The sequence below is a fragment of the Eriocheir sinensis genome, chromosome 42 (genome assembly GCF_024679095.1).
Source record: "Eriocheir sinensis breed Jianghai 21 chromosome 42, ASM2467909v1, whole genome shotgun sequence".
Taxonomy (NCBI): Eukaryota; Metazoa; Arthropoda; class Malacostraca; order Decapoda; family Varunidae; genus Eriocheir; species Eriocheir sinensis.
The window spans coordinates 8,641,895-8,656,533 of record NC_066550.1 but is presented as its reverse complement, the minus strand read 5'-3'; the positions used below and the strand labels follow the sequence as shown (position 1 = coordinate 8,656,533).

The 14,639-nt window shown below is 39.9% G+C and overlaps 2 protein-coding genes across 3 annotated transcripts in view; one reads left to right on the top strand and one right to left on the bottom strand.

Moving 5' to 3' along the window:
- The window catches only part of LOC127009917 (uncharacterized), an 84,614-nt gene that overhangs the window by 46,646 nt on the left and 23,329 nt on the right, over window positions 1–14,639 (bottom strand). For both annotated transcript variants that reach the window (XM_050883449.1, XM_050883448.1), the window contains exon 3: window positions 7,274–8,214. In XM_050883449.1, the coding sequence (XP_050739406.1) occupies window positions 7,274–7,961 (688 nt within the window). In that variant the 5' untranslated portion in view covers window positions 7,962–8,214. The remainder of the gene's footprint in view (window positions 1–7,273; window positions 8,215–14,639) is intronic.
- Window positions 10,846–14,639, top strand: part of LOC127010214 (salivary glue protein Sgs-3-like) — a 10,081-nt gene continuing 6,287 nt past the window's right edge. Inside the window, exon 1 of the mRNA XM_050884092.1 lies at window positions 10,846–10,886. Within this exon, the coding sequence (XP_050740049.1) occupies window positions 10,846–10,886 (41 nt within the window). The remainder of the gene's footprint in view (window positions 10,887–14,639) is intronic.

Genomic DNA, 14,639 nt, shown 5'->3' with positions numbered 1-14,639 from the left:
TGAAATAAAGACGCCGAGAAGGAAAGAGGGAATAAAGGAGGAAAAGAAGAGAGGTTTATGAGATAAGCAGAAGAGAAGGAAGAAGAGGAAGGGGAGAAGGAAGGAGGAAAAGAGAAGAAAATTAATGGTTTGTAAGATATGAAAGAAAGAAGAGGAGGAGGAAAGAGGGAATAAAGGAGGAAAAGAGGAGAAAAGGGATGGTTTGTGAGATAAGAAGAAGAGAAGGAAGGAAAGGAAGGGGAGAAGGAAGGAGGAAAAGAGAAGAAAATTAATGGTTTGTAAGATATGAAAGAAAGAAGAAGAGAAGGAAAGAGGGAATAAAGGAGGAAAAGAAGAGAAAAGGGATGGTTTGTGAGAAAAGGAGAAGAGAAGGAAGGAAAGGAAGGGGAGAAGGAAGGAGGAAAGGAGAAGAAAATTAATGTTGTAAGATATGAAAGAAAGAAGAGAAGGAGGAAAGAGGGAATAAAGGAGGAAAAGAAGAGAAAAAGGATGGTTTGTGAGAAAAGGAGAAGAGAAGGAAGGAAAGGAAGGGGAGAAGGAAGGAGGAAAGGAGAAGAAAATTAATGGTTTGTAAAATTTGAAAGAGAGAAGAAGAGAAGGAAAGAGGGAATAAAGGAGGAAAAGAGGAGAAAAAGGATGGTTTGTGAGATAAGGAGAAGAGAAGGAAGGAAAGAGAAAGAGGGAAGGAGGAAAGGAAGCTAAGAAGGTTAAGAGATAAGAAGAAAAGAAAGGAAGGAAATGAGTGAAAACGAAGAAAAGGATGGAGAGTTACAACTTCTCTTTTCCTTTTTCCTTCCTTTTTCTCTCCCTTTCCTTCCATCCTTCTCTCCTTACCTCAAACTATCCCTTTTCTCTTCCTTTTTCCTTCCTTTTTCTCTCCTTTTCTTTCCATCCTTCTCTCCTTATCTCAAACTATCCCTTTTCTCTTCCTTTTTCTCTCCTTTTCTTTCCATCCTTCTCTCCTTACCTCAAACTATCCATTTTCTCTTCCTTTTTTCCTCCTTTTTCCCTCCCTTTCCGTCCATCCTCCTCCTCCTCCTCATCTAAAAACTATCCCTTCTCTCTTCCTTTTTCCTTCCTTCTCTCCTTTCTTCCGTCTCTTTCCTTCCTTTCGTTGTTTTACTAATACTTACATTCAACGTACTCCTTTTCCTCTAACATAAGGATAAACAAGGGCACACAAGGACACCAGGAGACAAGGAGAGACCAGGCGACCTACACCAGGCAGCCTCTGATAAACGACTTATTCCCCGACTTGCCCACGAACCCATAAAACAGGATGAAGAAGTAGACGAAAACGGGTTGCTAATAGGCTGATGGATGAAGGGAAGAAGTTATGTAAATTGAAGTACAGTTTTTGATGCAGTTGATGATTATACTTCAAGTTGGAGAGTGTATGGAATGAAGGTTAGGTATGTAGCTGATGGAAATGTGATTGAAAGTTTACATTAGAACAGAAGTGAGTGTTTGAAATTGAGAACAGATTATGTAGTTGTTGGAAATGAATGTTTGAATCCAAGAGAAATGAGTGTTTGGAGTAGAGGCAGAGAGTATAGGGCATTAAGTTGATGTAAATACTATTGAAAGTTTACATTAGGACAAGTGAGTGTTTGAAATTGAGAACAGATTATGCAGTTGTTGGAAATGAATGTTTAAATCCAAGTGAAGTGAGTGTTTGGAGTAGAGGCAGAGAGTATAGGGTATTAAGTTGATGTAAATACTATTGAAAGTTTAGATTAGGACAAAAGTGAGTGTTTGAAATTGAGAACAGATTATGCAGTTGTTGGAAATGAATGTTTGAATCCAAGAGAAATGAGTGTTAGGAGGAGAGGCAGAGAGTATAGGGTATTAAGTTGATGTAAATACTATTGAAAGTTTAGATTAGGACAAGTGAGTGTTTGAAATTGAGAACAGATTATGCAGTTGTTGGAAATGAATGTTTAAATCCAAGAGAAATGAGTGTTTGGAGTAGAGGCAGAGAGTGTAGGGTATTAAGTTGATGTAAATACTATTGAAAGTTTAGATTAGAACAAGTGAGTGTTTGAAATTGAAAATAGATTATGCAGTTGTTGGAAATGAATGCTTAAATCCAAGTGAAGTGAGTGTTAGGAGGAGAGGCAGAGAGTGTAGGGTATTAAGTTGATGTAAATACTATGGAAAGTTTACATTAGAACAAAAGTGAGTGTTTGAAATTGAAAATAGATTATGCAGTTGTTGGAAATGAATGTTTAAGTCCAAGTGAAATGAGTGTTTGCAATTGAGGTAGTGGCTTGCCTGAATGCGCGGTGAAAGAAGGCGAGAATGCACATCCAAAGTGCACACACGGCCGCAACTTTAGTCACCCGTGAACAGGCTTCACGTGACGTCATCCCGTTGCTCCGCCCCAAACCGCCCCCTGCGCGTGCTGGTCGCTGTTTTGAAGGCAGAGTGACTTGACCTGGTATATATAGACTTTGGTCAACCCTTGTAGTGTCCAGTATAATCGTGTATCCTTGTGGTCTCCTTATGTCCTTATGTCCTTGTGAAACTGTTGCCGCGGGTTCTAATCAGCTTTCAGTGCAAGAACCTTATCAGCCTCCCCTCTGTTGATCCCTTCGAACCCTTTTTTTAATCCATTTGACCTCAGTGTTAATCTCTTTTGTTAATACCGTTGAACCCTTTCATAATCTCCTTTGACCCATTTCTTAATTAAACCCCCTTGTTAATCCCTTTTGTTAATCGCCTTCAATCTATTTCTATTTGTTAGTTATCTTTTGTTTGTCTAAGAGAGGAGAGATTTTGGAGCAAAGTTTAGGTGACGTAGATTATGTAAAAACGATTGAAAGGTTAAGTACAAATAGGAATGAGTGTTTTAAATTGGGAATAGATTATGTAGTTGATGAAAATACAGTTGAAAGGTTACATTAAAATAGAAGACCACAACGCCTACGCTTTTTGTTACATCAGTCTTTTTTTTTCCTACAACACATTTTCTTCATTCTTTTTGGTCTCCGTCAATACACCGTTCTTTCCTCGCCTCCCCTTCCTATCTCTTCGAGGGACACTCACCTTTGCCCTACATCCACCAACTAAGTCCATCCTCCTCTGTACGTCACGTGTTCTTTTTTGTTGTTTTCTGAAGCTAAATCGTTCTGCTATTGAATCCTTTGTCTACGCGTGGGATCCTGCCCTTTAAACTCTTTCCCAACCCTACATCACTTCCTTAAACCCCTTGTTGCGTGTTTTTCTGTACATTACGTTTTCTTTTTTGGTGTCTTTTGAAGGTAAACTGTTGTACTACTATGTTCTATCTCTTCGTCTGATCCTGCCCTTTAAACTCTTTCCCAACCCTACATCGCCTCCTTAAACCCCTTGTTGCGTGTTGTTCTGTACATTACGTTTTCTTTTTAGGTGTCTTTTGAAGGTAAACTGTTGTACTAATATGTTCTATCTCTTCGTCTGATCCTGCCCTTTACACTCTTTCCCAACCCTACATCGCCTCCTTAAACCCCTTGTTGCGTGTTGCTCTGTACATTACGTTTTCTTTTTAGGTGTCTTTTGAAGGTAAACTGTTGCACTACTATGTTCTATCTCTTCGTAGGATCCTGCCCTTTACAATATAAACCATTTTCCCAACCCTACGTCCTCTCCTCAACCCATTACTAATACACTATTCCACTCCACTAACCACACATGCTATTTCTTCTTCTCTCACTGCAAGGTCCTGTCTCTCTATCAACCCTTCTCTTTCCCTACCCTTCTTCCCCTTTCCTTCCCTGTCCCCTCTTCGCACGTACTATTTCTCCCTCCCTCAATTCTCCTCATTCCTCTCTTTCATATACCTATCAATCCTTCCCCTTCTCCATCCCCTCTATTTCATCTTCCCCTCCCCTACCCCTTCCTCTATCTTTTCCCTTCCCTACCTCTTTCCCTTCCCCTCCCATTTCCCTTTCTCTATCCCCTCCATTTAATCTTCCCCTCCCCTACCCCTTACCCCTATCCCTTCCCTTCTCCTGCCCTTTCCCCTGTCATTTTCCTTTTCCCTTCCCCTCCCCTAAACCAAATTCTCCCCCCCCACCCCATCCACACAGGCCCATGTAGTGTTGGAATGTCATGTATGAGGGAAGGAAATGGGACTGGGTTATGGGGGTATACTACACAGGTGGGCTACATTTCAGAACGACGAGAGAGAGAGAGAGAGAGAGAGAGAGAGAGAGAGAGAGAGAGAGAGAGAGAGAGAGAGAGAGAGAGAGAGAGAGAGAGAGAGAGAGAGCGAGAGAGAGAGATGGGGGGAGGAGGGGGAGGGAAAGGAGGATTAAGGAAGAGAGGAGGAGGAAAAGATTGGAGGAAAAGATAACGCATAACTTCTCCATTTTCCTCCTCTTCCTCCTCCTTTCCATATATTTTTCCTTCTTCAATATCCTCTCTCTCTCTCTCTCTCTCTCTCTCTCTCTCTCTCTCTCGCACAATCAATTTTAGAAGAGTAATAATGTAAGGAGAGAGAGAGAGAGAGAGAGAGAGAGAGAGAGAGAGAGAGAGATCCATTTCCTCTCATTAGGTTTACTCCACCGAAGAGAGGAGAGAAAAAGTGAGGAAGAATATAAAAACATATACCAGTTTCCTCTCTCTCTCTCTCTCTAGCAGGAAAGCCCCAGAATGCCTCTTACGATTTCCTTTGTTTACTAAATGTTTTCCTAAATGTGTTATCAACCTCTTAGTAACGATAATAATAATAATAATAATAATAATAATAATAATAATAATAATAATAATAATAATAATAATGATGATAATGATGATGATGAGGAGGAAAGGCAGTAAGTAGTGGCGATAGTAGTAGTAGTAGTAGTAGTAGTAGTAGTAGTAGTAGTAGTAGTAGTAGTAGTAGTAGTAGTAGTAGTAGTAGTAGTAGTAGTAGTAGTAGTAGTAGTAGTAGAAGAAGGAAGGAGAAGAAGAAGAAGAAAAAGAAGAAGAAGAAGAAGAAGAAAAAGAAGAAGAAGAAAAAGGAGAAGAAGAAAGTAAGAAAAGAAATAAGAAACACTGAAGAAAAAGGACCAGTGAAAAAAAATAAAAAAATAAAATAAAAATAAAAAAGGACGTAACCACACACGATGACACACCACAAGAACATAACACGAATTAATAAAAAAAAAAAAAAAAAAAACGAACTAAAAACAAATAATAGATAAAAATATTCCCTAAAGACAAGCGTATCAAAGGGGGAAAGAAATAAGAACGTATATAAGAGGAACGTGTCATTTAAAGAAACGTATGAAGCAAAGGAGAAGAAAATAAACATGAAAAAACGTATTACTTAAAAAAAAACAGAAAAAAACGTATGACTTTTTAAAGAAGAAAATACATACAAAAAACGTATGACTTTTTAAAGAAGAAAATACATACAAAAAACGTATGACTTTTTAAAGAAGAAAATACATACAAAAAACGTACGACTTTTTAAAGAAGAAAATACATACAAAAAACGTATGAATTTTTAAAGAAGAAAATACATACAAAAAACGTATGACTTTTTAAAGAAGAAAATACATACAAAAAACGTATCGATTAAAAAAACAAAAACGTAAAGAATAAAAAATGAAAAAAACGTAATCTCCCCCAAAAAACGGTAAAATAAATTACTTAAAGAAAAATTAATGATAAAAAAAAAGATTCAAACTAGTAAAACAAACTTGTAAACAAATATTGACAGAAACAAATGACTTATAAGTAAAAAAAAGACACATCCCGAAGAAAAAAAAATCAAAGAAACGGAGAAAAAAATAAAAAAACAACGAAAAGAGAAAAAATATAGAGAAAATTGATAGAAAAATAGCTTAAAATAATTGATGAAACAAATATGAAAAGAAACATGAACTTGAAGAAGGAAAATATCAAAGAAACAAACTCATTCATAAGGAAACGATTAATGAAAAAAAAAATGAAAAGAAACAAATCACTTGAAAAATATTGTAAAAGACACACATAGAAAAAGAAAACGGAAAAAAGAACAAATCACTGAAAAAAAAAATAAAGTACAAAAAAAATTATCACAAAGGAAAAACAAACATGGAATTTATCACTTACAGGAAAAAAAAAGATGCGAAAAAAAGAAAAAAAATGAAAAGGAAAAGGAAACAAAAAATGGGAGAAACAAAAAAAAAAATAAAGAAAAAGAAACGAAAATAAATGGATAGGAAATGAAAAAAAATGGAAAAGAAAACGGAAAATAAAAAAGGAAAATAAGCGGAAAAATAAAAATGGAAAACGAAACGAAAAAATAAAAAAAGGAAAAGAAACGAAAAAAGGAAAGGAAACGAAAAAAATTAAAATGGAAAAGAAACGAAAAAAATAGAGAAAGAAAAAGGAAACCAAAAAATAAAAATTAAAAAAGAAAACGGAAAAATCAACAACAACGAATAATTTAAGAGAAAAAACAACAACAAGAAAACTATCACTCAGACCAAAAAAAAAAAAAAAAAAAAAAAAAAAAATAGAAAAAGAAAAATATAGAAAAAAAACCAGACTTATCACTCACAGAATATAACATGAAAATTAACAAGACTCGTGACGTCAATGTGTAGTATGACGTCACGACAGTGTTGCCAACTAGAAGGGTCAGGCTTTTTGTTCCTCTCTCTCTCTCTCTCTCTCTCTGTCACGTGTGTAAGTTGGAAAGAGGATTAGGAAATGTACAAACAGACACACACACACACACACACACACACACACAAACACACACACACACACAGGGCATCAAAGCAGGCGCGCGCGCTTTTCCTTTAATCCTGATATACCCAGATTCAGGGAGAGGGAGAGAGAGAGAGAGAGAGAAAAGGCTGTTATAACATACCCTTTCGTAACAGCTCTGTGGAAACTCTCTCTCTCTCTCTCTCTCTCTCTCTCTCTGGCAGAAGGTCAATGAAAGTCAATTAAATTCTTAAACTTCATGACCTCACACACACACACACACACACACACACACAAAAAAAAAAAAAAAAAAAAAAACACGCACACACATCTTATCTTGTCGTTTATCGCAGTACACACGTGCCGGCCGCGTGTACGTGTGTGTGTGTGTGAATTGTTATATATATATAATTCAATGAAGTACACACACACACACACACACACACACACACACACACACACACACAAACACACCACTTCCTCTCTCAAAGATAATATCCCTTTCCTTCCTTCCTACACTTCTCTCTCTCTCTCTTCTTCCCACTTATTCGTTTTTCTGCTCTTTTCTGCTCGTTCATCTCTCTCTCTCTCTCTCTCTCTCTCTCACCTGTCAGTAGGGGGTGGTGGCTTGAGCGTTGCCGCTGTCTTGTGTGCGAGTAGAGGCGGTGGTGGTGGTGGTGGTGGTGGTACTGAGGGTGCTGCTGCTGGTGGGGGTGGTGGAGGTGGTAGGGGTGGTGCTGAGGAGGGACGGAGCGGAGGGGGGGATGAAACGCACCCCCTCCATGCCTCCTCACACTTAAATCCAGTCCTTTGGTGTGTGTGTGGGTGTGGGGGGCCGTTGGGGTGAGTGGGTGGAGGGTGAGGGGGGGCGGGGAGGTGAAGGGGAGTGCACTGAGGGGTTCCCGCCCCCACTTGTCGAAAAGGTTGGGGTAGCTGTAGAGGGGGGAGAGGGAGTGGGGGGTCAGGCTGGTCATCCCCCGGGGGTCAGGAGACTGGGAGGCGGGAGACTGGGGGGGCGACGGGGGGTTCACCGTGCCAAGGGGGTTGAGGGGGTCAAAATCCCTCGTGCAGAACCGCTTTTTGGGGGGCGGCGTTGTGTCGATGCGCTGGAGGGGCGGGGGGCGTGAAGGGGGTGCCAGGGGTGAAAGGCCCCCCTCCTGAGCATGCCGATCCATGAACTTAGTCTTTAGCTTCAAGGCGGTGGGGGTGGGGGGGCCGCTGGGGGAGGCGGGGGTGGTGGGGGTGGTGGGGGGCGGGAAGGTGGGCGAGGGGGGCACGGAGCCAGACGATGCCATGTTGCCTCGGGCCCGGCGCGGCGCAGACTGGCTCGGGGCCGCGGCGAGGGGGTGAGGGGTGAGGGGTGAGGGGGGCACTCCCTTACATCCTCAGATAAGGTTCATCTCTTTATCAGGAAGCGGTGACCAGAGCAGAAGGGGTGACGCGCCCCCCCACCGCGCCCCCCTCCGTGTCCTGGGGTGCGGGAGGGGGGTGAGGAGGGGTGACGGGGTGACGTGGTTGCCCGCTGTCCACTCCGTCGCTTACGTGTGTCTGTAGAATTAAAGGAAAAGGTGTTTGTCGGTTAAGAAACGTACACACACACACACACACACACACACACACACACACACAAACCAGGAAAACCGATTCAGGAAATAGCAACAATAAATATTATGAGAGAATGAAGAGGATCGTGTGTGTGTGTGTGTGTGTGAGAGAGAGAGAGAGAGAGAGAGAGAGAGAGAGAGAGAGAGAGAGAGAGAGAGAGAGAATAACATAACATCAAGAAGGAAGAGAGAAAACAAAGAAAATCACGGAATAAAAGAAGGGATAATAAAAATAATAAAAAAAAAAAATAATAATAATAATAATAATAATAATAATAATAATAATGACGCCCTTTGTCCTTAGATGAAGAAAAAGGAAAAAGAACAGATTGCGGAAAACGGATATGTAGATAGGAAAGAGGAGTTGACGTCAGGAGAGAGAGAGAGAGAGAGAGAGAGAGAGAGAGAGAGAGAGAGAGAGAGAGAGAGAGAGAGAGAGAGAGAGAGAGAGAGAGAGAGAGGGGGGGGGGAGGTAGAGTATTCTTCGTAATCAGTCATTTCGTATTTGTTGCTTATGATTTTTTTTGTAACACACACACACACACACACACACACACACACTTCTTTCATGTATTTTTTTATATTTTTTTTTAGCATGACTTGGCGAAGCGTATTCTCAGACGCTTCCACCTCACACATCAACTATTTTCAAAGGTCAAAATGGAAATTAATCGGGCTTTCATGAGTTTTTTTTTCACATTCATGGTACAGAAGAAGAGTTAAACAACCACCAGGGCCATTAAACTACCCCTGAAAATGCCCGAAACGCCTGCGAAAGCCTTGTCAAATATGTGTAATTGGGCGCGGAAAGGTTTGAGACTCCGGGTCCAATTGGGGTCGTATTTTAAGACATTTCGTCGACCAAGTTCACATATTTGACAAGGCTTTCGTAGGAGTTGTGGGCATTTCCAGGGGTAGTTTTATGACCCTGGTGGTAGTCTGACCCTTCTTCTGTACCATGAACCTAAAGAAACACGCATTAGAACCCGATTGATCCCCTCTTCGACCTTTAGAAATAGCTGATGTGATATGGCAAAGTGTCTTGTAATACCAGCCCAAAGTGCCTTCACAGGGTCACGGGGTATCGCTGGGATGACCTCGTGTCGAACCAGCGACTACTCCGTGAAGCTGAATCGAGGCCTGTTACCAGCTTAGTCCGTGAGCGCCAACTCCGGCTATATGGGCAGCCCCTAAGTCTATACACCAAGAGCCGATTTCACAAGCCAACACAGTGTCTTTGTAACAGCCCAAACCAAACTATAGAATCCCTACAATCCAAAATGGTGAGGTCTTCGATGCCACACTAAATACACAAGACTATTCCTGTATAGTTTCATCAAATTTGTGAACTTAAATATAAACACAAGATACTATACAAGGAAATTTCGAAGGCTCTGGTTTGGGAGCTTACTAACCCATCATGGGGAACTGTGAAACTGGCCCCAAGTCAAGTCATACGCAAGTTTGTGGGAGGAGACACGGCAGAGGCGTGGTTTACGCGTGACACTGCTTGGAGCCAAACTAGAGAACGTAGAAACAGGGATTTAGAGAAAACGAGGAAAGGCGGACTGATTTAATTCAATCACTTCAACATGCCCTCCCTCACACCCCACACCGCCGTTTGTAGTCATTGAAATTACAGTCATGCAATATCACAATAAAAAGACATATTTTTTCGTCAGTGGCTTGCCTGAACGCGCTGTGAAAGAAGGCGAGAATGCACATCCAGAGTGCACACACGACCCCAACTTTAGTCACCCCTGAACTGGCGGGTATTTTTATTTTTTTGGCTCCAAGTGACGTCATCCCGCTGCTCCGCCCCAAAACCGCCTCCTGCGCGTACCGGTCGCAGTTTTGAAGCAGAGTAACTTGACTTGGTATATATATATATATATATATATATATATATATATATATATATATATATATATATATATATATATATAGATATAGATGGATAGATAGATAGATAGATAGATAGATAGATAGATAGATAGTTAGATAGATTTAGGGCAGTCCAGCGTTGTCAAATTATCGTACGCATCGCATTTCATTTTCGTAGTTGCTGACCGATAACTATAACAACAAAGAACGAAAAACATCAATATTCAACAGTTTTAGCACTGACTTTGATTTTCTCACGTTACTTGTGTAGGTACGAGAGTTTGAGGCATAAAAATGATAGATACGATATGTGGTTAATACGATAATTTGCCGCGTCTCCCGGACACTGATCCTGCTCACGGGGTTGTTTCTGTGCGAGACAACCCTGAGTGGAGGAGACCAAGGGGACGCCCACGTAACTCATGGTTGGGCAAGTCGACCGATCCTGCCGGGACGGACTTGAAGGGTCGTATTTTAAAACATTTCGTCGCCCAAGTTCACATATTTGACATGGCTTTCGTAGGAGCTGTAGGCCTTTCCAGGGGTAGTTTTATGACCCTGGTGGTAGTTTGACCCTTCCTCTGTGCCATGAACCTTAAAATACACTCATGAAAACCCGATTGATCCCCTCTTTGACCTTTAGAAATAGTTGATGTGAGAAGCGATGGTGTCTTAAAATACAGCCCTTGGGATGGACAGGACGGCTCGGGAGGACGGGCTGGAGTATAGACAGTGAGTGAGTGAAGGGACGCTCCCCCGGACGTATGCTCCCCATTAGTTAGTTTAGTCATGTAAATGTCACACCCACACACACCCACACACACACACACGCACACACACGCACACACACACACAATAAAAACAAAACAAAGGCAAGCAAAGAAAAAAAAATCCCACAACGATTTAAACACCCGGAAAAAAAGTAAAGAAAGATCACTGAGAGAGAGAGAGAGAGAGAGAGAGAGAGAGAGAGAGAGAGAGAGAGAGAGAGAGAGAGAGTGTGTGTGTGTGTGTGGTGTGTGTGTGTGTGTGTGTGTGTAATATCTCAATGAGGCGTATTTCTCAGTAGAATTAATCATGTTTTCCTGTTTGGTTTAAATTATTTCCTCTCTCTCTCTCTCTCTCTCCTTTTTTAAGATTCAGGATGCAACTGCTGATATTATTTTTCTCGTTCTTTTCGTTACTTCTAATTATCTTTCTTAATCTTTTCCTTCCTCACTTTGTTTTTTTTTCATTTTTATCTGAAGGGCCTTGGGTAGATACATGTCCAGTGGTCACGCCTCCATCTGACCATTTCCTGTCATCCCTGGCTCCCACACATCACCATCACCCTTACGTTATCCATAGTCTTCACTCTAAAAAACATCCGCCCGCTTCAGTACAAATTGGGGCCGACTATCGAAGCTTCCAATACAGACTTGTTGCAATGTATAACTCGAAAGAAGAAGAAAAACAAGAAGAAAATCAAGAAAAAGAAGAAGAGAAAAAAGAAAGAAAAATAGAAAGAAGAACAAGAACAAGAGAATGAGAACCAGAACATGAAGAAGAAGAAGAAGAAAGGATGATGAAGAAGAAGAAGTAGAAGATAAGAAGACGAAGAAAAAGAAGGAGAAAAGAAGAAAAATAAGTAGTAGTTGAAGTAGTAGTAGTAGTAGTAGTAGTTACTTAGACTGTTCATCTTTTATCAGTTCTACGCATACTATGAGCTGCCTAAATCTATTTCTTATTCTTGATCGTTATTTTAAGATAGTCTCAACCTTTTTCTGTCCCCTAACTCATGGTGTTCACGTCCTGTCTCTCCACACCCAGCATCGTTCTCTCTTCTCTTTGTGAGCTTCTTATCTCTCTAAACGTTCTGTGAGGTGACAAGTTGATGGACCGCATACGTTATGACTGGCAGAATACACGGACGGTAGGCCTTTCTCTTTAGGGTGAGTGGCAGCCTCCCATTCATAACATTACAAATACTAAACGGGTCATATTTTTAAACACTTCGGAGCCCAACACACATATTTGACAAGGCTTTCATTAAACATTTAGTCTCTCAAGCACACATATTTGACAAGGCTTTCATTAAACATTTAGTCTCTCAAGCACACATATTTGACAAGGCTTTCATTAAACATTTAGTCTCCCAAGCACACATATTTGACAAGGCTTTCATTAAACATTTCGTCTCTCAAGCCCACATATTTGACAAGGCTTTCATTAAACATTTCGTCTCCCAAGCACACATATTTGACAAGGCTTTCATTAAACATTTAGTCTCCCAAGCACACATATTTGACAAGGCTTTCATTAAACATTTCGTCTCCCAAGCACATATATTTGACAAGGCTTTCATTAAACATTTCGTCTCTCAAGCCCACATATTTGACAAGGCTTTCATTAAACATTTAGTCTCCCAAGCACACATATTTGACAAGGCTTTCATTAAACATTTCGTCTCTCAAGCCCACATATTTGACAAGGCTTTCATTAAACATTTAGTCTCCCAAGCACACATATTTGACAAGGCTTTCATTAAACATTTAGTCTCCCAAGCACACATATTTGACAAGGCTTTCATTAAACATTTAGTCTCCCAAGCACACATATTTGACAAGGCTTTCATTAAACATTTAGTCTCCCAAGCACACATATTTGACAAGGCTTTCATTAAACATTTAGTCTCCCAAGCACACATATTTGACAAGGCCTTCATTAAACATTTAGTCTCCCAAGCACACATATTTGACAAGGCCTTCATTAAATATTTCGTCTCCCAAGCACACATATTTGACAAGGCTTTCATTAAACATTTAGTCTCCCAAGCACACATATTTGACAAGGCTTTCATTAAACATTTAGTCTCCCAAGCACACATATTTGACAAGGCTTTCTTTAAACATTTCGTCTCTCAACCACACATATTTGACAAGGCTTTCATTAAACATTTAGTCTCCCAAGCACACATATTTGACAAGGCTTTCATTAAACATTTAGTCTCCCAAGCACACATATTTGACAAGGCTTTCATTAAACATTTCGTCTCCCAAGCACACATATTTGACAAGGCTTTCATTAAACATTTAGTCTCCCAAGCACACATATTTGACAAGGCTTTCATTAAACATTTCGTCTCTCAAGCCCACATATTTGACAAGGCTTTCATTAAACATTTCGTCTCCCAAGCACACATATTTGACAAGGCTTTCATTAAACATTTAGTCTCCCAAGCACACATATTTGACAAGGCTTTCATTAAACATTTCGTCTCCCAAGCACATATATTTGACAAGGCTTTCATTAAACATTTCGTCTCTCAAGCCCACATATTTGACAAGGCTTTCATTAAACATTTAGTCTCCCAAGCACACATATTTGACAAGGCTTTCATTAAACATTTCGTCTCTCAAGCCCACATATTTGACAAGGCTTTCATTAAACATTTAGTCTCCCAAGCACACATATTTGACAAGGCTTTCATTAAACATTTAGTCTCCCAAGCACACATATTTGACAAGGCTTTCATTAAACATTTAGTCTCTCAAGCACACATATTTGACAAGGCTTTCATTAAACATTTAGTCTCCCAAGCACACATATTTGACAAGGCTTTCATTAAACATTTAGTCTCCCAAGCACACATATTTGACAAGGCCTTCATTAAACATTTAGTCTCCCAAGCACACATATTTGACAAGGCCTTCATTAAATATTTCGTCTCCCAAGCACACATATTTGACAAGGCTTTCATTAAACATTTAGTCTCCCAAGCACGCATATTTGACAAGGCTTTCATTAAACATTTAGTCTATCAAGCACATATATTTGACAAGGCTTTCATTAAACATTTAGTCTCTCAAGCACATATATTTGACAAGGTTTTCATTAAACATTTAGTCTCCCAAGCACACATATTTGACAAGGCTTTCATTAAACATTTAGTCTCCCAAGCACACATATTTGACAAGGCTTTCATTAAACATTTAGTCTCCCAAGCACACATATTTGACAAGGCTTTCATTAAACATTTAGTCTCCCAAGCACACATATTTGACAAGGCCTTCATTAAATATTTCGTCTCCCAAGCACACATATTTGACTAGGCTTTCATTAAACATTTAGTCTCCCAAGCACGCATATTTGACAAGGCTTTCATTAAACATTTAGTCTATCAAGCACATATATTTGACAAGGCTTTCATTAAACATTTAGTCTCCCAAGCACACATATTTGACAAGGCCTTCATTAAACATTTAGTCTCTCAAGCACACATATTTGACAAGGCTTTCATTAAACATTTAGTCTCTCAAGCACACATATTTGACAAGGCTTTCATTATACATTTAGTCTCCCAAGCACACATATTTGACAAGGCTTTCATTAAACATTTCGTCTCCCAAGCACATATATTTGACAAGGCTTTCATTAAACATTTAGTCTCTCAAGCACACATATTTGACAAGGCTTTCATTAAACATTTAGTCTCTCAAGCACACA